This window comes from Pundamilia nyererei, unplaced genomic scaffold (assembly GCF_000239375.1).
Source record: "Pundamilia nyererei isolate P.nyererei 1_Seehausen unplaced genomic scaffold, PunNye1.0 scaffold00010, whole genome shotgun sequence".
Classification (NCBI taxonomy): domain Eukaryota; kingdom Metazoa; phylum Chordata; class Actinopteri; order Cichliformes; family Cichlidae; genus Pundamilia; species Pundamilia nyererei.
Window position 1 is genome coordinate 6,209,360 of NW_005187411.1, and position 22,181 is coordinate 6,231,540.

Below are 22,181 nucleotides of genomic sequence, written 5' to 3' on the forward strand. Positions count from 1 at the left end.
TCAGCAGCACACTGGTAAAAACAAATGTTTGAAAAAAATAAAATCAGTGTTCCAGCACCTTATTGCTGTAAGGAAAGCCTCGAAAAACTTGTTGAGACGGTGACAATTCCCAGTACCCCTGCCTAGTGCTGTCACTTTGGTTTTATTACAGTGAAATCCACAGCGCCCTGGCTGGACAATGCATGAATGTTTAAATTGCTCTGCGTGTCCATTTGCATTACCGTCAAGTGGCACATCCAAAGCAGGGAAGGCAGAGAACTCGATGGACCCTCATTCACATTATAATTCATCAACATTCCTCTTGAGTGCTCTTGTACATCAGCCTGTACAGCACAGGTTTAGGCTCCCTTGTTTGTTTCACATCACGGTCTGGTGTGCAAATTAAAACAGAAATAGGAACATGTCTGCGCGACCTAGTGTAAGAATGCAGGCTCTGTAAGAGGTGTTTTGAATCCATTACCCTCTTTTATCTTACTCTAAAAACCTCATTTTGTTATATCAACTCATGTTCTTGCTCTAGCTGCAGAAATCTTTTACACACACACCCACACGCACACACACAGACGTGATTTTTTTAGTGACACTGTTATTGATCGAGCCCAGAGCTTGCACAATATGTGACCTAAAAGTTTTCTGGCTGGTGCCATTAAGCCCCACGGAGAGGAGTGCGCTTGGTAATCGCAGTTCATTAAAGATGCACTGTGTGAGACAGACTGAGAACATGTCCTCCTCTGTGGGGGGCCCAGGAGACAAGGCCAGCACGCCTCTGCCCAAAGACGCGAACGGCACAGCACAGCATAGAGCAGACAAGATGGGCACAGGCTAAATATAACAGTCTCACTTTTATCACCTTCACCACGTACGGGCCAGCTCGTCTGCCCACATATAACAGTGGTTTTATAACTGCACATGCATTTCTTTAAACACAACATACTGTGGGTCAGTTGTTATGTACAGTTTTATTTACAACTGAAAAACTCAGCAATGAAATCAACTTATGCACATTTCGTTATCTGTTTGGTATAATGCATAAATTGTGTATGCTCTATTGATTGCCATATATACATTAATGGCTTGCTCCATCAACATGACAACACTGACATAATTCTAAGTGGTAGCACATTTTTTTTAAACTTTTACTATGTATAAACATATGTTCTGTTACACTGTACATGAATTAACAGTCCAGAAGGCAGATATTTAAATATCAATATTTACATTCATGCATCCATCATTTCTCTCATATAGGTACATGGTGGGGTTTACTGTTAGCTAATACCTGTGCATTTTTAAATGCAAGTATGTGGTTTTTTTTAAAAATCCCCCTATATTTTCCACAGTTTAGCCAATATCTATACTTAACTGACAGCCACAGAGTACAGCCCACTCTCACTGAGTACACTCATCTGCATGCACGCTCACAGACAGACACACACACACACACTCATACACGCGCACATGCATGCCCGCACAGACACACGCAGATTTAGTGTATTAAAGAAAAAAAAAGAAAAGAAAGCAGAGCAGCGTTGAGTGATGCTCCAGTTCAGCTCAGTTGTGTTTTTCCAGCGGGGATGAGAAGGATGCCTGTGACAGCACTGAGTCACACACATCCTTGATGAGGCCATCCTCTGTGCAACCTGATCTCTGGCTATTGGCTAAGTCTCCTGTCTCTCGCCAGTCACAAGGTCAGCTCTGGGCTCATGTCCCCTGTTTCTATGGTGATGGGCTAAGCCCTTCTTGACAGATAGAAAAATGAAGATTGTCACGTCCAGACAAAACACGGCGGAAGGCATCCAGCTGACCATTGGACAACAAGATTTAACTGGACGACAGGGAGAGCAGGTTTAACTTGTAGAGGTGCTTGCACTGAGCGAACAAATCGGAAAGTCGGGACTGGCGTGTGATGCAGGACAGGAGTATTGTTCGGGTAACACACATTCACAAAGATCACATAGGACATAATGGAGGCCCCTGACTTTTTTTAGCTGAAGTCTCAGGGAAACAGAAGAGGATATCAAACACCCAGAGACAAAACAACTGATACCAAAACTCTTTGCAGAGCAAGCGCGTTTTCTGCATCAGTGTCTCAACAAACCGACAGCCGGCTTAAAGCATTGGTGCATCACAAATGAATTATATGATCTATAAATTATTCACTTAGAAAACAGAGCTCTCATGAAATAAGATGAATTCGTCAAGATGTTCGAGATTTGAAAAGATGTGAGTAACTTACAAGACCGTTGTTTTTCCCTTTTAAGTAGAAAAATAAATTCAAAGATAGACAAGTAAATAAATAGAGGAAATAAATACACGGATGACTGAAATATATATATATTACATTGAGCCTTCTGTAGCCTGTTTTGGCATGGCGAAATAACCAGAAGGTCCCATGTTGATGTTTCTGCTCCTCCTTTGTTTATATGGATTTCTTTAAATTGCATAGTCAGAGGAATCCACATCTCAGAGCCAGGACCGGCAGCAACATCGTGTTTCTCACAAAGCATCTGTCTCAAAAATGGAGGGGAAAAAAATGGACAGTGCGAGGGTTGGAATATAAAAAAATGTTGCATTCTCTGTAAAAACTGCATGCATGTTATTTGTTGTGTGTGATGGGCTGTCTTGTCTGGCTGCCCGTGGGACTGCAGGGCTGCTGTATTGTCTGTTGTTCCATTGCAGATGTCAACAGTGCGTGAGGTCTGGATCTGCAGCAGACTGGCAGACAGTCCCTCTCCAGCCGGCAGCCAACCAGCCTGTCAGCAACACTTGCTGTTACTAAGAGCATAATGTTCAGCTTGCTGTGCCACTTTCGACACCGTGGGGGGTTGTGGATCTTTCTCTGTGTCCTTTCTGTCTTGATTTTTTTCCCCCCGTCGATCTTTTTAGCTTTTCTCGAGGTGAATGGTGTCTTCAGTCCGGGCAACGTGCCAGGCAAAGAGGGAAGTTTTACCAATCTGAAAACCTGGGGTGAAACCCACTCGCATTCATTCAAGGTGAGAGGGAACTGTTGTAGTCAGGATAAGGTGAGCGACAATGGTGATGTCACTTCATGTTTACCAGGACAGTCTATACCACAGTGTTGTTTGTACCCATGGCCTTCTTGTTACGGATGCTCATGGCATACTCCCCACGACTTGTCCCGTTCTCTTCTTTTCGGAGTGGTTTCCTGTGAATAGACATTTTTACAAAGTGAGGATGAATTCCTTGATCAAAAAAACAAAGCAAAATGGCACTACATTCATCCATAGCTAAAGGCCATGCCATTAAACAGAGTTTGTGGACTGCTGACCTACAGACTGATTTGATTTCTGAAGCTGCTCTGGGTGGATATGCTGCTCTCAGCAATCCCTTCTAATAAGCTCAGTGTTTAAAGGTCAATTTTGCAAGGAGACAGAAGGAAAAGATACATTGCAGCACATGGCATAAGGCAATTACCTACTATGACTGGGAGATGCAATCTTCTCTTCTAAGTAATGAGTATGTGTAGCTGTCAAAACAACTTGGGAATGACATCGATACACAACCTCCTGGGAAATTCCTTCTTAAAAACCGGTTGCGCTGTAATGCTCGATCTTTGCTCTAGTGCAAAAGAAAACAGCAGCACATGATCCCCTTGCTGCTACTGGTCTGTGAAGAGCAGGATCATTCAATGTAGCTCTTTTCATGCGCTCCTTGATGCCTTTGTGGTTATTATATTTGTCCAGTGTACTGTGGCTTCTGCACCGACCCCCTCAGCTGCCCTCCCCTGCCCGGGTTTATGTAACTCAGAGACAGATCTGAATACAGTCAGTACAGTCATTGTCCCACTCAACACTGTACAGTGCCTTCACTAGCACCGAGAACCCTTGAGCTACATCTAAGCTCAATATCTCCCCTCCTCTCCTCTCCTGGCCCCTGAAAGCCCGGGCTGGCCGGCACAACTTCAACAAACATTCAGTCCGGTCCAGCACAAATCTTTTTCCTTTCTCGGGCATCGTGCCGGGAAGGAATCGTGCAGACAGGGAGTCCTTGCAGGGTGAAATGAGCTCATACATGACATAATGCAATCCAATACAAAAGCTCTGCAAGAAGAAAGCACTCAGTGTAACTCGTGAGGATTAGCTTCTTGTCGAGAACTGAAGAGGGTACTTTTAAAAGGACTATGGAACATTTTAAAAACAACAATGTGTGAAAGGTGAACTCATGAATAATAAAACACACCGTTGCTTAAGACTGATGGCATCGTGTATTGGAAATTACGGAGATATGGTTTTAATGGTGTTATCATATCCAGAGACTTAAAACGCAACCAGTAATGAATCCAGACCTCTGACAAGATCTCATTAAAAAGTTAACATTACTTGGAGGTCTAATACACCTGATAGCATTTCTTTCCCTCCGTGCACAGGATTTTGCTGAATCATTATCACACCAAGTCTTTCAATATGCCTTAAGGATATTTTTCTGTAATACTAGCAATGTTTATACGATTCTTGCTTGGTGAGGTGTCAGTATGAAAAATGATCTGCCAGGGTTTTTTTTGTTTTTTTTTGCACCACTCAATATTTATAATTCTTGTGCTGTCATCTCAGTCTGTCAGCTGTCTCTTTGGGATGCTCCCACGCACTTTGACCGATCACATTTTTGCCACACCTGTTAAACAACCGTCTTGCCGCTGTCAGATTTTGAAAAATGCTCCCGTCTCGGCTGTTTTTCAGCTGTCACTTCAGCGCAGAGCTTAACCTCGACCCATCTGCCTCCCGTGCTCGCCGGCATTAGCCATAAAATCCTGCTCGGCTTGACTCCGTCCAGTTTTTACACAAGTTACTCTGATCTGCAAAGTCAGTATCAGGATCTTTAAACATTTTAAAGGGTTTCCATTCAAAGAAACAAAAACTACAATAGGGTGTAAATATGAAAGTCTTTGAAAATCCCCCACCTCACATTTTTAACTACTCTAACAGGGTGGCTTTATCATACTGTGTCTCTTCCACTAGTTTAAAATTTGTGAGTTCACAACATGTATTTTATAGAGAACTTTTAATATAGTGCCATCATTGAGTCAGACTAACTTAGGTTGATTATTATGAGGGTGTGTGTGTTAATAAGAAGAAGGGAGGGAGATTTTACTGACTTTTAACTGAGCTTTTATACCTGAAAAGTGATTGGGAATTTCTGTGTAGATACTTTGGAGGCCATGCAGAAGCTGATCAACATTATGTGCGAACATTATACTTTCCAGAAAAAAAAACTTTTAAACAAAACACAACAGTATGACTAAGACTTCCTGTGGGACTCCAGTGTCACCTGGGTGGGGTCATTTGGGTGAACACAACTGGGACACATGCTGGCCATGTAGAGCAGATGCTGCTTGCTGTGTCCCTGTGAGACTAGGGGAAAGCCTGAGAAAAGAAACTGTCCAGCCCCGGGGTGGAAACACTCTGATGTGGGGAGGGGGCGGTGGTCCCCACTGCTGCAGGGAAGGGATTTGGGATATACCAGTTTTACAGGTCTGTATTAATCTATTAATCACTGCTGCCGCCTGAGGGAGAATGTACAAAAACAGCAACAGTTACTCACACAAAACAATATGCTAGACACAATTATATCTGTCCCACAGGGAGGATGGAGGAGGAATCTCCCAAAGTCCAGCCAACATAGACTTTATAACAACATTAGCCTCAAACATTTCTGGAGTCCAGTTACAGAAAACTATGATAAGAGTTAAACAGACCTGTGGGTGTTGGGACAAAGTAAGATTTTTCCCTTTGGTTCCTACAGCAACAGATGAAACTACATAAACAAAGGGTGATATGGATGTTGCTGTAAGACATGACAAAACAAAAAGATAAACCAGCTTTGACGACGGTGCAATAAAACAATGTCCACACTTATCCACGGACGTTGCCACATTTTTATGTAGGAATATCTGATGGAATTCCTATTCTTACTTCTGTAGCAGACTGATAGTTTTATATCATACTTTTTTTTAATAGGTCAGTGACTGTGGCTGGGATGTCCACAGTATCATTTGGAAAAACACTGAACACAAATTTATGATGAACAGTTTTCATTCATTTCATTTACGTGAGTTTGTGTGCGTGTGTGTGTGTGTGTGCTCTTCCTGGAAGCTCTGTTCTTACCTGTTTAATATACGAGCCTGTTTCAGCTTAGACCTCAAACCTTTATGTGAAAGCAACTCCTCCATCACGTTAAATATGGACAGTAGTAACGGGAACTGAGTCTCCAGCAGTGTCCTCCTTGGAGGAGGGCCATCGCGTGAGTAGCATGCTCATGTTTTAAAGTTTCACTATGAATTCATCCACCAGGGTCGGACTCCAGAGGTGGAGACTGGACTGTGATGTTCTGAGAAACTACAGGGAAAATTTGAACCTTCTACACTCACATTGTAGCTTTTAGCCACATCAACACAATGTTCTCTCACCACCTGCCTTGCTTCGTCCTCTTCCCCAAAATGCAATTGAAGTTGAAAGGCTCCACACAGTGGAGGAGATCCAGAACGCATTGCAGATGCATATGTGCAAGTGGACGGAACAGGAGCCATTTAAAATTAGCACTGGAAGTAGTCCAGAGCAGAGATGGCTCTAAAGCGGACTGCTGCTATGATTTTAATCAGTGACGTGTTTTGCTCTTTATGGGTGGAATCACAGAGCTTTTTAAATGTCCCTCATTATATTTGGTGCAGCCAGTTAAATTTAAGATAAAAAGGAGTTTTATTCTAAGTCACAACTGAATTGTGTTGAAAACGGATGAAAAAGCAATTAACAGAAGTCTGGCATGTCTCGATGATTCCACATGAGATTTAGCAAGTAAGAGAACAAGACAGGATCTCTGTGCTGTTCGACACCGGTGAGCTACAGATTCCTGGAAGCCGCTTCGGCCCTGTTTATTTTTCTCAGGATGTAATCTCCGCACTGACTGACCATGTCGCTTTGGGCCACCACACAGGGCAGAGCACTGGGGCCTCAAGCCGACCTCTGCCCGGGCCTTCAATAATAGATGCCATGCTGTTGACACGTGGCAGGTGGCAACACAACACTTCACAGGTTAGATGAATATTTCATATCAAAGCTGTGCAATCACAGCGCACATTGCTGTTTGAAGTTTGGGGAATGCATGATGGTGAAATTAGGACATGCGTTGGGCTGTTTACAATTACTCCAGCCATCTGGAAATTAGAGTAACATGGTATGGTTCAAAGCAAACGCATTACAAAACAGACTGTAAAAGCCTGTCACCGGTTTTGATGGTGCCGGTTTAGCGATTTCGAAAATAAAACAAAGGGAGATTAATGATGTGTGAGCAAATATTGTAGCATTTTCCGTTTCGGTTTTTTGACCATTTTGGAAGTTCTGTGTTACCCTTGAAAAGGACCAGCTGGGATGCATTATCCGTCTTTGAACAAGCCTCCCTGAGCGGTAAGTGATTGGGAAAAGCATCTAGCTTCATTAGTCAGTTGGTCTGAGTTTTATTTGTTTTGGCGCCTTGGATGGCTGACAGCCTGGACTGCAGTATCATCTCTTTTGCTTTGGATGGTACAGCAACACTGAAAAGCAGCGTGTGCCTGAATCCTCCTCTCTGTGCTTGCACACCAGCCTCTCTGGTGCTGTGGACTCTGAATAGGCTTGTGTGGAAGTGTTCTTTTTTTTCTCCTTTTCAGTCCCGCTTGCTTCTGACAGATGACTGGCAAGCAAAGATTACAAAAAATAACAAAAGGCCAGGAGGGCTGGGACCTGCAGTGCTCGCTCTTCCACTGTCTGTAATGCTTGGGCCTTGGCCCTCGTCCAGCTGATTTTCATTGGGAAAGCCCGGAGCACTGAGCTGGGAGGGCTATATATAACCGGGCTGTGTTTTTCTCACTGACAAACCCTTTTTCACACTGTTATTGACTGAGATGCTGAATTACTGCCTTTGCTCGCTTTGGTAGACAACACTTTATCTGTCCTTTTTGGCTGTGTTGTTTCCTCTCCTTTCCCCTCTGGAACGATGGATGATTAGAGAATCCAAGACAAATGCTAAAGCAGTCACATCTTTCCCTGGACCGCTCTGCTACTGGCTTTGACTAATGAATGTCTAATGAGCCTAGTCTGGACCTGTGTATATTCCCTTCTCATTCTGAGTAGAGGGCAGCTTGGCGTGGCACAAAGTCTGCAGTCTAGAGCCCACAGAGCTTCAGGACACGACCTGCTTGCATGTATAAAAGATGTGGCCTGCGACTGAATGACTGCGCAAATTAATTCATAAATAATGACTTGGGTTTGGGGCTAGAGCCCATATTGCAACAACACTTTCCTACCACTGCTGCATTAAAAAAGGTGCCCCTTGGCTACACAGGGGGCTGGAGAATTGCCATAATGAATTCCTGAGCCAACCGCCCATTACTTCCGCTGCCTGACTTTGCCTATTTGTTGTTTAAAGAAAGGCGAAATAGAGTTCTGCTGAAGAAAGCCATATCTGGCATGCAGGCTTAATATAGTCCCATAAATATAAGAAGGTAGGATACTAGATCTTTTTAAATACATATGCATAAAACATAGAAGTAGCTTCTTGATTTAATGCCTAATTCTGCACACATGGCGTTCTCACGTGGTTAGTTGTGGACTGTGAAACACGCCAAGATGATGAATGAGTGCGTGTAAAGATATTGTGTGTTTGTGGATGGGTGCATGCAAGTATCCTTTACAAACCTGGCAAGATTCAGATGTGACTATTTTTGAAATATCTGTGAACATTAAGGGAACGTCGGAGTGCACGTGTGATACCGTGCTGCCTGAACGGCATCAAGAGAATTGGGTCTGGTTGTGCCGCAGAGTAAAACCTCACACAGACTTTTTTTTTCCAAATAAGCCAAATGTGGAAAATGCTGCAACAGCAGTGTGTTGGGATTCCTTTGCTTGGCTCTTGCTTTCACATTTATGAATCCAGCTGCCATTCTAGGATGCTTCAGACTTTTATGGGAATCAAAATCAATAGAGCATTGTTATGTCATTTTGCACTTCAGCAAATGAATTCAGCATATAGGATATTTCTGCTTGACTCAATGTAGTGGATATTTACAACCCACCTAACCTCTGACCTCAGTATGACCTAGGGGGGCAATGGCATAACTCTAACAAAAAGGCAGGACACTTATTAGAGTACCCCACATGTCTATTTACCCGCCTGTCTCAATCTGTGACTGACTTCTACTTCAGTTAGTCCTCATTTTAAAATAATTTGGAAATATGCGAGGTTTTAATTACAATGTTAAACAAACAGAATTAAACATGTTAGGGTGGCTTCTTACCTCTTGATAGCTTTGTAGCAGATGATGATAGCTGAGAGGAGGAAGATAAGTGAGGCACAGCCCACCGTTCCGAGAACTACGATGTCCATCTCCATCCACCACGGCCTCCACAATTGCACCTTGGGCTTTTCCACTTAGAAACAGAGTGAAAGGGGCAGCAAGGAGAGAGAGGTGTAGATACAGAAGAAGACAATAAACACAATACATTAAAAAAGGTAAGCGCATTATGAAAAATGCATTAATTATATTTACACTTAAGCCACAATGCTGACTTGTGTTTTGCATTTTGATCCTTAGTAAGTGGCTTAACTTTTAAACAACACAATAGTGAAAGAGAAACAAGACGATTTCTCTTCTCTGCTCTTTTTGTGCTGGGATGCATTCGTGTCCTCACCCGTTCTTTAGGTCTTAGGTGCAACGTTCAAAGATATCCAACCCGACACCATGAATCATTTAAGGTCCTGTCAGCCTTCCCTACACCAGCACTCTTGTCCACACCAATTACTGTTGCAGGAACCTCCTGCTCTTTCCACATTAGTCGTGGAGTAAGATCACTCACCAGGAATGTTGTATAACATTGTGTGCATCAGCATCTTCGTATCTGTATTGCAGAATTTCTCTCGCCTCGTTTTGCAGCATCCTGTGCTCTCCCACCGTCTTTAAATCAGGTTTGTCATGAGCATATCTACCTATCATTCAAGGAGAAAATACCCTGTTCGCTACATAAAATAACAAGCTCCTCCTGCATGTAGAGGATTTTAGTTATGAATGAGACGAATGGGCTTACACCATAGCAACAAATACTCCTGAGTAAAGCTGAAGACTATTTTTCCAACACAGCCCATTTCTACACAGCAAATAAAAAGGTATGGCTCTCCCTGGTACAGCACACCACATCATAAGTCACTGTGAATTTAAAAGCCCCTCTCAGCCAAACTTCCATTTTAATCCTTCGTTTTGTCAACGGCTGTAGGATTTAATTCAGTCAGTGGTAAGGATCTACTTTATTGTGATAGAGCACAGTCCTATCAAGGGACCTCAGATACCATTTTTAGCACGCAGACACTTCTTTAACTGTGCCAATTTTTCCTCAGTTTTATTAGACTTTTATCTGATAGATGTGGTCCCGGCCATTGTCCCAGTTTTCATGTTAGCTGTGCATATTCATTGGATTTTAAAGACGACAGTTTAAAGCACATTTTCAGCTCAAAGTGCTCTGCAAATTGGGCTGCTGAATGAATATTTAGATAATTATGCATGAAAAATGTGATGACAAAAAAAAACCTCCCTTTGAATCAAATATTAATAGTGTCTCCACCCACTGCAAACATATGTGTGCAAAGATAAAAAGAAATGAAGATTGATCTGCTTATCTTATTAACATGACATTTTGCTGTTTTTTTATTTGGTTGTTGTTGGAGGGATCAGATCTTGTGGAGGCAGCACTCAGAGGTCTGAGCTTGTATTGGCCTAAGGCCCACCTTCACTTGCAGTCAGATGGTTGTGGCAGGATTCATGCAGTGACCTTGACAACAATCACAGAAGAGTCTATAACTCTCGATTTGTAGTTAACTCACATGGTGAGTCAGGGGAAAAAGGAGGTCCATTTGCATTGACCAGACAGGAAAAGAACACATTGAAGCTGATTGATTAAAGTCCTTCCACTGCTTCGTGATTAAGTATCCCCCCTCCTTGTAATACGAAGGGCTCAGGATGAGTGATTCTAAAGAATCACAGTAATAGCTGCATCATCAGCAAAACACCTGTCCCATATTTCAGCACTGTTCATTAAGGTGCCTGAGATGAAATACAAATCATATCAACTTTCAGCAAGCAGGCCTGTTAAATATGTTTGCCTTTTGCTCAATAGATTTAGCACCTCAGAGTGAGACGAAAGAGGAAGGTGAAGGCGAGCGCTGCCACAACAGGCGCTGGAGCGACACAGATATCCAAGCTTGTTGTGTATGAGCACTAACACGCACGCACACTTATTGCCGCCAGCTCGACTTCAAAACAAAGCTGGAACTACTGGGCTGGATCATTAGCCCCTTATCTCTAACAAATTATAGCTAATTTAATTAACTCATCTGTCTTTTAATCAGGGGTTCTCCAGGGGGAAACCCTACCACTGAACCACTGAGCTTGGCAGCCCAGCAGGCATAGATTTCACAGGCAGCCGGGTACTCCCCAGGGTCAGACCCAGTATATATTAGTCTTGTGTTCAGCTGTCAACATCCTGCTGGCTCTAACACACGCACAAACACAAGAGTGCAAAATTACACCCGTGCACGAGCACTCACACGTTAATCTCAACTGGTTGATGGTGCATTTTCCCCGTGTACATAAATGGAAACACTTCATGTCAAAACAGTTTCTTCAGACTAGCCACTTGCCCGACACCTGCGCCTGGCTAGGAACAAGATCCAACTGTGGGCTGAGAGCAAACAGACTGAGACGGACTTGAAGGGAGACAGCTGTGAAAGGTTGGAGGGTGAGCTGGAAGCCTTACCTGTGGTGCCCAGTAGCCGCGGGGGCGGCGGTGGAGGCGGCGGCGGTGGAAGTGGAGGGTATCTTCTACAGTGGCATGCCAGCTGGCACTGTTCACTAACTTTCTCCGCCACAGTCCGTGAGCATGACCTCTGGAGCTCTCCCTTATGGTGAGAGAAAAAAGAGACAGAGGGAGAGAAAGAGAGATTGAAAGGACTGAGGCTGTGTCCCTTAGTGCATTACTCAGAAGTACCATCAGCACAACACTGTGCAGCACAAATGGAGATGCTTGAATACTCAGCAGCCTCTTAGTTTGCAGCACTGTGGATATCCTCTCAGCATTCCTTTCATATCGCAGCTCCAGTGTTGTTGTCACTGGGGCTACTGTGTATGTAGTACATGTAAAATAGTATCACATATATGGCTGCAGCCCGCTCCCTGTAAGAAACCACCCACCAACAGAGTGGGCAGCAGGCTGCCCCGAGGAGTGTGCGTGGGTGGACTTGGAAACTCAAGCAGATCACATTACACGTGAACCCTGGCAACACTGCGTGCGCGTGAACAACTGCTCACCACTATCTGTAGGCAGCAGCATGGGGCAGAGGTTAGAATACTCATCACTAACATATGCCTGCTGCAGGGATCCTGGTGGGATAACTGAATGTTGTTATCATATAAACACAGTTGGTTACTCCGTGTTCCCACAACAAAAAAGCAGAGTGCCTCTGTGTGTACCTGGGCATAGCTGCATTTCTTATGACCTGCTGCAAACTCACTACACACGCCTGCCTGCCAGCATTCCCTCAACACAGGTGTGCTCTGGAGCGGTGATCCCACCAAGTGTAAGCTGGTATTATATGGCAATGCATCTTAAAGAGCACACAAGTTACTTGGAAAAGGTTATTAGCTCCACAGCTCTTATCCATAGTCCATCAGTAAATGAAACTCAAGTTACATCAGTGTAACCTCTTCTCATGCGTAAATTGTCAAGTGGCGCGCCTGAACGTGATCCTTACCTGGCACGAGAGTAACAACAGTGAGAGAAGGCAATGACCAAAGAAAAAAGGCCAAAAACTTAAAGTAAATGGCATTAGATCTTGGCACAGCATTCCTCTTGCGCTGTTCTCGAAGATACTAGGCAGCGTTTCCAACAAATGAATGCAGTATACATAGGCTTGAACTGTTTGGGAAATAACCATCCACCCTATCCAGTTCAGCGGCGATATCTGTGACAGGCGTCTCCAGAAATAGTTTATGCCACAATCATTTTCCTCTTGAAATCCCGTTGTCGATAGCATAGGACAGGCGAGCCGGTGGAATGAGTGGCAAATCTCGATAATTCACATCTCGAAAGTAGTTTTTTGCTTTCTGGCACTCAGATAGCGACCTGAATCACGCCGCTACTCCGTGCAATGTGAGGGCGGTAGATGCCCGTACCTTACATCCCTCCTCGGCTGCAAGCATGAGCGCAAATGGACCACTCAAGCCATCGAAGTTGAAGGAAAAAACGAACCGAGAGAGATCCTCGGGAATATCGAGTAGTAGGATTCCTTGCAATGGCATCACACATCCCCTCTCAACTTATCTAAGCTGAGCACTGTATGGGCGAGTCCGGAGGGCAGAGCCGAGGGTTAAAGTGATGCATCCTCCTCTGTGCCAAAATACGGCGGGCTGTTTTATACGGGAGCATCACCACCGCGCACTTGATGCAGCGCTCACATCAGCTCATCCTGACAACGTGTGCTCAAACAAATTCGCCTTCCGCTTCTTAAAAAGTCCCCCCAAAAATCAAAGAGGGAAGGGCATGTGGTTGTGAAGGCGTCGGTAATGTCAGCTGGGCTTTGTTTGTTTTGCTTTGTTTGCTTGTTTATGTCTGTGTTTGATTTTTTTTCCTTTTTTTTTTAAAATAATAATAATAATGGCCCAGGCAGAAAGTATAGCCCACAATGCGTGGAGGCGAGTCTGTAAAGATGACGCGTACTAGAGCAAATTAAAGTCAAGTGGAAAGCTAGGGAGAGAGAGTGCAAGACGCCTACCGACTGAAAACACTGCCATGCCCGTGTTTGATGTGCTGTGTGCCTGCGAGAACACTCTCTGGTCCAGTGTCCCAAAGTAGGCTGAGATAAACAATACTGATGTAACCTGGCATTTACTGCTAATGCTCGACAACCCGGTCAATTATAACAGTTTCAAAAATACGAATGGGCTTATTGTAAAACATTAGTTTCTTCTTGTTATTATTGCTGTCATCACAACACCTTTGACCCACACTGATGTCGTTTATAAGAAGTGATGCTGCGGGGCAGAGTGCAGAGAATCAGACTATGCAGTGGGTAGTTTTTAAGAGCTCAGTTGCATAATATTGTTGGTGGTCTTCACTAGGGACAGTTATGAAATTACCTCAGAGCCCTCAGTCGGTACTAGAAAGCCAACGTGACATTCACTTGTTGTAACAGCTGATTGACAGGTAAGGAATAAAATCCAGAGTGTTCTTGGTGTCACTAGGGAGCCAGAGCTAATACATTTTTTAACCACATTAAATGATTTATTGATCAGCTGGTTCTCTAGTGCTGATGCATTACCTACTTGATCAGAGTTTCAGAGCTGGAAGATGATGTAATGACTGTAGCCTGGTCAAACCTCTCACCCCTCAGGATTTTCAGCTGTTTAAAGGAGGTCTGTCTCACGTTTTAAAGACCTCATTATGTGACAAACCATTTTGTAGTACTTGAATAATCCCCACACATCTTCTTGCAATCTCAAGAGATCTTTGCAACTCTTTAAAAATCACCTCTGAAGCCCCTGTCTTGCTAAGAGCTCGCTAAGAACATGTTTGAACCTGATGTGTCAATTTTGCAGGACACTTTCTTTGCTCGTGCAGTGCACAAACCTGCCTCCCAGCCTGTGTGTGATTTCCATAGCTAATTCATGTTTCATAAATCTCCAATCTACCGTGGCGCCCATGTGACTTGTCTTTTGCTTGGGAGAACTGCCTGCAGTTTAAAATAACAGAAGTGACAGCCAATTGTGTCAAAGCCTGTTCATACCAAATAACATCTAAGCCGAGTATTTAAACAACTTTGGATTAAGATCAGTGGATTCAGCATCTAGCCTTAAAGCCTTGTTGTTGCAGCCGAGCATTTATCACATGTCGTGCCTACGAAAAAAGCTCTTCACGGGCAATAAAGAAGTGAGCTCATGCAAAGGGCCGTGAATTACTTTTAGAGTGGAAAATCCATAGCTGCTGTCAGGCTGTATTTGAAAATGCAGTGCAGTGCAGAGATTTTTCAGAGTTTTTGGAGGATAAAACCAGCCTGTATTTGGCATATGGTCTGCCTAGCAGTTCAGTCCATCCATCTCCCCTACAGTCTGTCCCAATATTGATTATCTGACAAGAGAAAAGCACTACATCCTCCTGTTTCCTTCCTGCTACCTCACCTCATTCCAACAAGCAGCAATTTGCCACAACATACATCATAGGCCTTTAAAACTCAGATAAGAAAACCTCTATGTAATTACTGTGGTCTTTCAGTCTTATCATCCTGCCAAGATACTTAATCTGCCTCTCTGTATTAAACAAAGAGCACCCCCAACATAATGTTTTTATCAGAACAAGAAAAAATAAGAAGACAAAAATCACAAGCCCTCTGTCATTGAAGGAAAACGTTTATATCAAATAAGCTTAAACGGGTTTTATTTGTATTATTCGTAGTTTTCTTGTATTACTTGTCCTTGTGTTATATCAGTGTGCAGGTATAACGTTAGATGTGTGCTGTATTCATGCTGGGCTGCATCATAGTAAAGGTAGATTGCCATCTAGTGGAAAAACCTGGCAACACATGACTTTAAACAGAGGTTATGTTGCTTATTGACACATTATTATTGGAGCTAGTGGAGATATTAAGCTTAGGTTTGTTATTTAAATTAGCCTGTACTGTGATAAAACAACTCCAATACCACTGGAATGATGTTTAAGATAAATAAATTCTGAGGAATATCAGAATACAGTTGATGACTTATTGGACAGTATTTTTCAGTGTACTACTTATTTTACATCTGCGCGTGGCTTTTTCCTAACTCTTTAGTAAGGGAAAATAGATACATCTTAAAAAAGAAAAAGCTTCTAGATTTCTAGACACACACATGGACATGAATGACCGTATCTACTGGTACTTCTACATTTAGCTGTAGCTCCTATTCCCTGTTAAAGAAAAATGTAATCTTTATGATTTTGCAAATTCTGCTGTGTTCTATGGGTACAGTTTTATTTTTAATTTCCCCGTCTCTGTGCCTGATCTTTGCTTTGTGCTGCTTTTACACTTTTTTCTCCCTTGCAGATCAAACAGTGTCATCTTATTGTAGTTATTTTTGAGCAAAGGCAAGAGGTAAGATACTTACCATAAGTTTCACTAATGGATGTGGGATGGGCAGCTTCCACAATGGAGGTAGCAAGATTACAGACGTATTAGAGCTCTGGGCTTCTTCTTATTGGGTTTAGGCAAAAATGGCAAAGATGATGATGGCTCTGTAGTTTGTTACAGAGGCACATAACACGTCTTGGCTGCAGGTTTTTTTTCTGGGTTTGTTTGCATGCGCAGCAAATACATACAAATTAGGTGTATATCTTTGGCAGGAGTTAAAACGACCTCTTTGTTTCTGTTTTTCTATGATGGACAGCAGACACACTGATGCCACACCTTTTGCACCCATATAAACTGTATAAAGTGAACATAAATGTGCCAAGAGGTTCGTTTTCCTCCCACTCAGAACTTCTGTAAATAATAAATAAATAAATAAATAAATTCAGCCACCACCCAGTATTTATGGATGCCACTATGCTTCCTCTTTCTCTTTCTCATTCTTCCTCACTTCAAAAGCACAGGAGTGGGGTGACAGGCCATGGGGAGGGGGGACCGCATTGTTAATTGGCCTTTTCAGCTGAACAGAGAGGTGAAGGGAGGAAGAAGAGATGAGGACAATAGAGTCCCACTGCCTCTTCAGAACAAGAGGGATGCGCCGTTAAAAAGATAGACCGGCCGATGCACACAGACCTGCAGCAGGGCTCTCCTCACACAACCCCAAACTAAGCGAATGAGGCAATTAATCATGTGGCCCGCAGCTAACCGAGTAAACGGTCTGTAGCCTCGATATAGACTGCGGATAGTTAAAAAAATTCTCTCCTGGCTCCATAGCATAGGGCTGTGTCAGGATTTGAGGCAGGAGGTGTTACCAGACAAACAGTTCCCTCACATCTCATTCCACTGCTGCCGCGGTTCAGTGGAACGATAGGTACTCTTTTTCCACTTCAATAAGGGGATGAAGCTCAATTAGCATTTCACAAGTCCCATTTCCCTCCTCTATTGCAACCTTCCCCGCCGAGCCCATGCTTTCTCTGGGGATTGTCCTGTTTTGGGCCCTTGTTGCCGTTGGCAGGGTGACAGTATTCGAGTGTGCAAACTTGTGCTATTGTCCGCGGGCCAGAGGGAGCCATGGAGACCCCATAATATGACACAGGAAAATGTTTGCTGATGGCAATTCTATGGGCTTTGTCCGACTCTTTCTCCTTCATGACGACTCGATTTAAGTCTCTAAATGTTTGACTACAAATGCAGGAGTGCTATCCAGCTCCTTTCCCTTTGTCCCGCGAGGTTTGAATGAGTAATTCAGCCTTTGTGTCGCTCGATTGAGGGGGCAAACAGAAAGACAAGATTCTTGAGCCTTCAAGACCCTTTCCATGGTTATGCACTCTTCAGATCCCACCACCCCTCACCAAATCCTACAGCTGACATCACTCTTGGGGAGGGAATAACGGGCTTATGTGTTAGAAACTCAACTTTAACCGCTCTGATGTCAGGTTATAATGCACGCATGCTCGACAAGAATTCGCACTCGTTTTTTAAACGCACATTTACCATTTTCGGAGCAGAAATCATCTTGAAGGAGAAATATTGCATCCCCTCAGCGGCTTTCCCCCCTCCAGATCTCCATGACAACAATTTGCGATGGTGAAGAATTTGATACCAGGGCGCTTGGAGGCTGATTGGGGTGCATTGTAAGAGGCCTGGGGTCGCTGATTGGTTCAAGGGAAGCACCATAACTACAAGGAGTTTATATTCATTCAACTTGTTGAAGTGCTCCTATACTGCAGCCTGGGAGAAGTCTGAGGTTAGACTGAGAGGATCCGGACTGATCCAGCAGTGGTGAGTAAAAGGTTACTAATCTCTAATATCCAGCATCCCGCTCATTTGAGGCTTGATTGCGTGACTCGTGTGTTTCTCATTTCTCTTTAGATCCTGACGGTGGATTGCATATTTTAACATGGACTGAACAAACCCTCGATACAATATGGCAAATGCAGACAGTGAGGTCAAAACTTTACTAAATTTTGTAAATTTGGCATCCAGCGACATCAAGGCGGCCCTAGATAAGTCCGCTCCGTGCAGGCGCTCCGTGGATCACCGGAAATATCTCCAGAAACAACTGAAGCGCTTCTCTCAAAAATACTCCAGAGTCCCAAGATGCCACACACACAGGTCTGCGGAGTATAGGTGCGCCAAACCGATGGGGTCTGTCCATCAGAGTGTGGCAGAAAAGGCCAGCTCTGGTGCGCAGGATGTGGATCAACTGGGGAGCTCTGTGGAGCAGGTGCCTATGAGGAAACGCCAGCTACCGGCCTCATTTTGGGAGGAACCTAAGTTGACCCCAACCAAGAGGGAGCACTCATATTTAGGAATGAAAAGGAGCCATGCAGGCACATCGGAGGGAACTGAGAATGAAAAGAGGAAACGAAGTTGTGATGATGATGCAAAGACCGCAATATCTGCGTGCAGCCGGCGCAGCTCGGCGGATAAAGAGACGCTGAAACTGGACGTGACCTCTCACCACTGCGTGAGTGTGTGCGGCTGTTGCCCTTTCCAGTACCACGGACACCAGATCCTTCACAATCACATTTTTGTCCCTCATCCGCCCCTGGGATTGTGGAGCAAAGCAGCAGGGACTGAGACGGAGAGATCCGAGCATCCTTATGGACAGAAAATTCACACGCACGTTGTTGTCAAACCCATACCGACCAAGCCCACCGCTCAGTCACCAATCTTCAGTGTGTTTGGATTCATTTAATTAACTCACTAAATGAACCCATCACACAAAACGCGTGTAAATAGGACTAATGACTTTCAGCGTTTCTCTTTCAGCATTTTAAATCGAGATACTTCCTCCAGCACTTATGGAAATGCTTCATCTATTTTTGTCTTTTAAATCTAAAGGACTAAATTGCACTGAATAATTTCATCATCTTCACTTTCATGCCAGTCTTATGCCTGACAATTGACAGTAAGGTAAAAAGGTTTCTACTTTTAGGTGTCTACAGAGGATGATTGTTCTTTTTTAAGTAAAAAAAAAAAGTCATAGAATGAATCCAAACATCCTGTTTTAGTTTCCTCTTTTAAGTATGAGAATCGCCTTTCTTTGTCAAAGTAATGTTTGATAGGCACATTTGAAACAATGACTTTTATTTTTAAATAAATGATTCAACTTCCCTTAAAAACTCCTTTGGGCACAAGATCATTTTTACCTTTTGCTAAAGCTTTCTCCAAAGGGAAAACACACACACAAACACACACACATTTTGAAGGACAGATTAAAGAGGCTTATTGTCACTTCACATATATTATAAATAGATATTTATACACATAAAATTTCTTTGAGAGGAACATTTACACATTCAAGACATCAGACACGACTAAAAAAAGAACCACAAGAAGATAAATATAGTCTTATCTCTGAGGACTATATTGCGTGAGGTTCATTTTAAAGTCAGTCAACGTGGCTCAGGTATCTAATCAGTCTGTTTGGCAGAGGTACGCTTGTGATGGATCTCAGTCTGTGTCCCCCCATCTGGGTCCGAATCTTTAATCTACAGAGGTGCAGCAGTGGACATGGTGACACTAAAGACAAGACAAAAAGGAAAGATGAAGAGGCTTGTCGCTTGCTTCCTTGTGGACCACATTTGCATTCAACGGACGTGTGAGGACATGAAAGAAAAGAGTGAAAGAGACATGTTTCCATCTGATACTTACACAACTTCCTCTTGACAACGTGCCATTCTTCACGGCTGTCCAGCAGTTCAGTGAGCTTGCTGCACAGCTGAACATGGCCAACATACTCTAGCAGCAAGTCTATAATTGGCCCTGCCCATTTACTCATTACTGGCGTTGAGATCCACTCGCAGAACTAAAGAAGAAAATCATATAAAGTTACATTACTGAAAAAGAACATGCATATTTTTGTTATGACCAACTTTTTGCTCTTTTTGCATACCTGTGTTATCCTCTCTGAAGGCTCATTGCAATTTAGAGGAAGCATGCTGCCATTCTGCAAAGCATATCCATTACTGCCAGCAGTTATTATATCGGATTGTTCTGCAGCTGGGTGAGGGGCACTGCCATAAGCACACGTAAAACAGGAGAGCGCATCACAGCCATTGTCCAGAAGGCACTTGAGTAGAGGCAGATTATTCTGACAAAGTGCAACAAGAGCTGGGAATGTGGTAGTACATGTTGGGATGCTTGCATTTAAATCAGCTCCTCTTTCTAGCAGTAAAGACACAGTGCTGACACAACCCTGACGCACAGCCATCAGCAGAGGGCTGACTGGATCCAGGCTTAGACTAGCACCGGCATTAAGCAACACCTCTGCTGTTTCGGTGCTGCCGTTAGCAATAGCAAAGTAGAGGGCCGTAGTGCGTCGATCGGCATACTTGATGGAGTGGCTGTGGGGCAGTGTGGCGTTTACATCTGCACCTGTCTTCAGTAGCACAGCTGCTACAGTGTGTCTGTTGTGCTCTGCTGCCAGGTGGAGGGGGCTGATCCAACTGTGCCGGAGCATGGCTCGACTTGTCACCGAGACGAGCAGAGATACAATCCTGAAAACAAAGCAAAAGAATGTTAATGTAAAGTTAACACAACAAATACAGAGAAGTTAGAGCTTACAGCGCCACTTACAACATCCGCTCCATTGCATATTTTAACAATAAGTTTAGGATATGAATACAAATTTTACACACTAATCATTTTTTAAAATTATTATTATCATTTCATCAATTTTGCAAGTGTCAGTATTTGAACTTACTTGTCATGTCCATACTGGGCAGCGATGTGCAAAGGCAGGAGTCCTGAGCTTGTCGGTTTGTTGGCATCTGCATTTTTAGTCAACAGAAGGGCCGCAATTTCCATGTGGCCATTTTTACTCGCTTCATGCAGCGCCGTAACCCCATCGCATGTCTGCGTGTTGACATCTGCACCTAAAATAAACAAAAAACAATCATCATTCTTTTATAACATAATTTCATTGAAATCATAAACATGACAACCTGGAATTTTTTTGTACCTTTCTCAATAAGGTAACACAGTGTCCTCATCTGTCCTTGCTGAGCTGCTACAACCAGTGGAGCGATGGTGTAGGTATTAGATGGATTAATTATAGCCCCAGCTCTTAACAGTATCTCACAGATCTCTGTGTTGTTTCTCGATACAGCCTCATGAAGGGCTGTCCAGCCCTGGGCACACCGCTGGTTCACAGTGGCCCCATAAGAGAGAAGAAGGTTCACCATGTCTATGTTCTCAAGCTCGCATGCTGGACAGACACAAAAAGACACGAGTCAGCCTGGCTTCATATAAGCTGTTGTAAGAAATTCTTAGCCCACAGCTGTACCTTTGTACAAAGGTGTTTCTTTGCTCTTGCTGCTGATGTCAGGGTCAGCACCTGCTTCCAAAAGACACTGCACACAGGCCAAGTGTTCACAAGACACCGCAAGCAGCAAGGCCGTCTGCTCCTGCAATGTGCGCTTGTCTACTGAGCCTGGAAGGGCTAGAACAGAAAATACACGTTAAACAAAACAAGCACACATGACATTTTAAAAGTCCTCCCGCAATAGATTTACGTTTCTTTTCTTAACATGTGATTCATTCAAGGGTGACAAATGACATTTCTGGGATAATTCTTTGAGACTTTCAATCACCTACCCCTTAAAAGGGTCTTCAAGCACTCATCCTGTCCACAGTAGGCAGCATCATGCAAAGGTATCCATCCATCATTGTTCTCCTTCAGCACCCAGTGAGAAGAGGCTGTCAGATTTTTGACAGTTTCCACATCTCCTCTTTTGATGGCACAGACCACAGGATCAACATCCCTTGAAAGGAGAGAAAACCCCCTAAAACATTAAGTAGTCTGAATACAATCAAGTGTATTTTTAGAAAGACACCAGATCCTTATGGGAAAGGCAGCACTGACCCTAAAATCTGTACATTCGGTGATTATCATCATAATAAGCTGATTTTGCTCTCAGTAATCCAGGATGTGTGATTTTTATTTTTGCTATTTATGCAGAAGTTGCACACAAGAGCCACCA

General features: G+C 43.5%; 3 protein-coding genes across 4 annotated transcripts in view; 1 reads left to right on the forward strand and 2 right to left on the reverse strand.

Moving 5' to 3' along the window:
• Positions 1-961: 961 nt before the first annotated feature.
• Positions 962-16,246, reverse strand: prima1 (proline rich membrane anchor 1). Its single transcript, XM_005724007.1, has 4 exons — positions 16,172-16,246; positions 11,796-11,937; positions 9,287-9,419; positions 962-3,166 (listed from the first exon to the last, which is right to left on the reverse strand). The coding sequence occupies exons 1-4, from the start codon at positions 16,172-16,174 to the stop codon at positions 3,067-3,069; spliced, it is 378 nt and encodes a 125-aa protein (XP_005724064.1). The 5' UTR covers positions 16,175-16,246; the 3' UTR covers positions 962-3,066.
• A 1,363-nt stretch (positions 16,247-17,609) lies between these two features.
• On the forward strand, positions 17,610-19,114 carry LOC102201186 (protein FAM181A). Its single transcript, XM_005724009.1, has 2 exons — positions 17,610-17,973; positions 18,064-19,114. The coding sequence occupies exon 2, from the start codon at positions 18,119-18,121 to the stop codon at positions 18,890-18,892; it is 774 nt and encodes a 257-aa protein (XP_005724066.1). The 5' UTR covers positions 17,610-17,973; positions 18,064-18,118; the 3' UTR covers positions 18,893-19,114.
• Positions 19,115-19,226: 112 nt separating this feature from the next.
• LOC102200894 (ankyrin repeat and SOCS box protein 2) overlaps positions 19,227-22,181 on the reverse strand; it is a 6,340-nt gene continuing 3,385 nt past the window's right edge. Inside the window, exons 3-9 of one of the 2 annotated variants that reach the window (XM_013908393.1) lie at positions 21,796-21,962; positions 21,485-21,640; positions 21,161-21,406; positions 20,903-21,074; positions 20,093-20,696; positions 19,852-20,005; positions 19,227-19,719 (exon numbers count right to left, since the gene is read on the reverse strand). In XM_013908393.1, coding sequence (XP_013763847.1) covers positions 19,589-19,719; positions 19,852-20,005; positions 20,093-20,696; positions 20,903-21,074; positions 21,161-21,406; positions 21,485-21,640; positions 21,796-21,962 — 1,630 coding nt within the window. In that variant the 3' untranslated portion in view covers positions 19,227-19,588. The remainder of the gene's footprint in view (positions 19,720-19,851; positions 20,006-20,092; positions 20,697-20,902; positions 21,075-21,160; positions 21,407-21,484; positions 21,641-21,795; positions 21,963-22,181) is intronic. The other variant, XM_005724008.2, reaches the window with a different exon arrangement.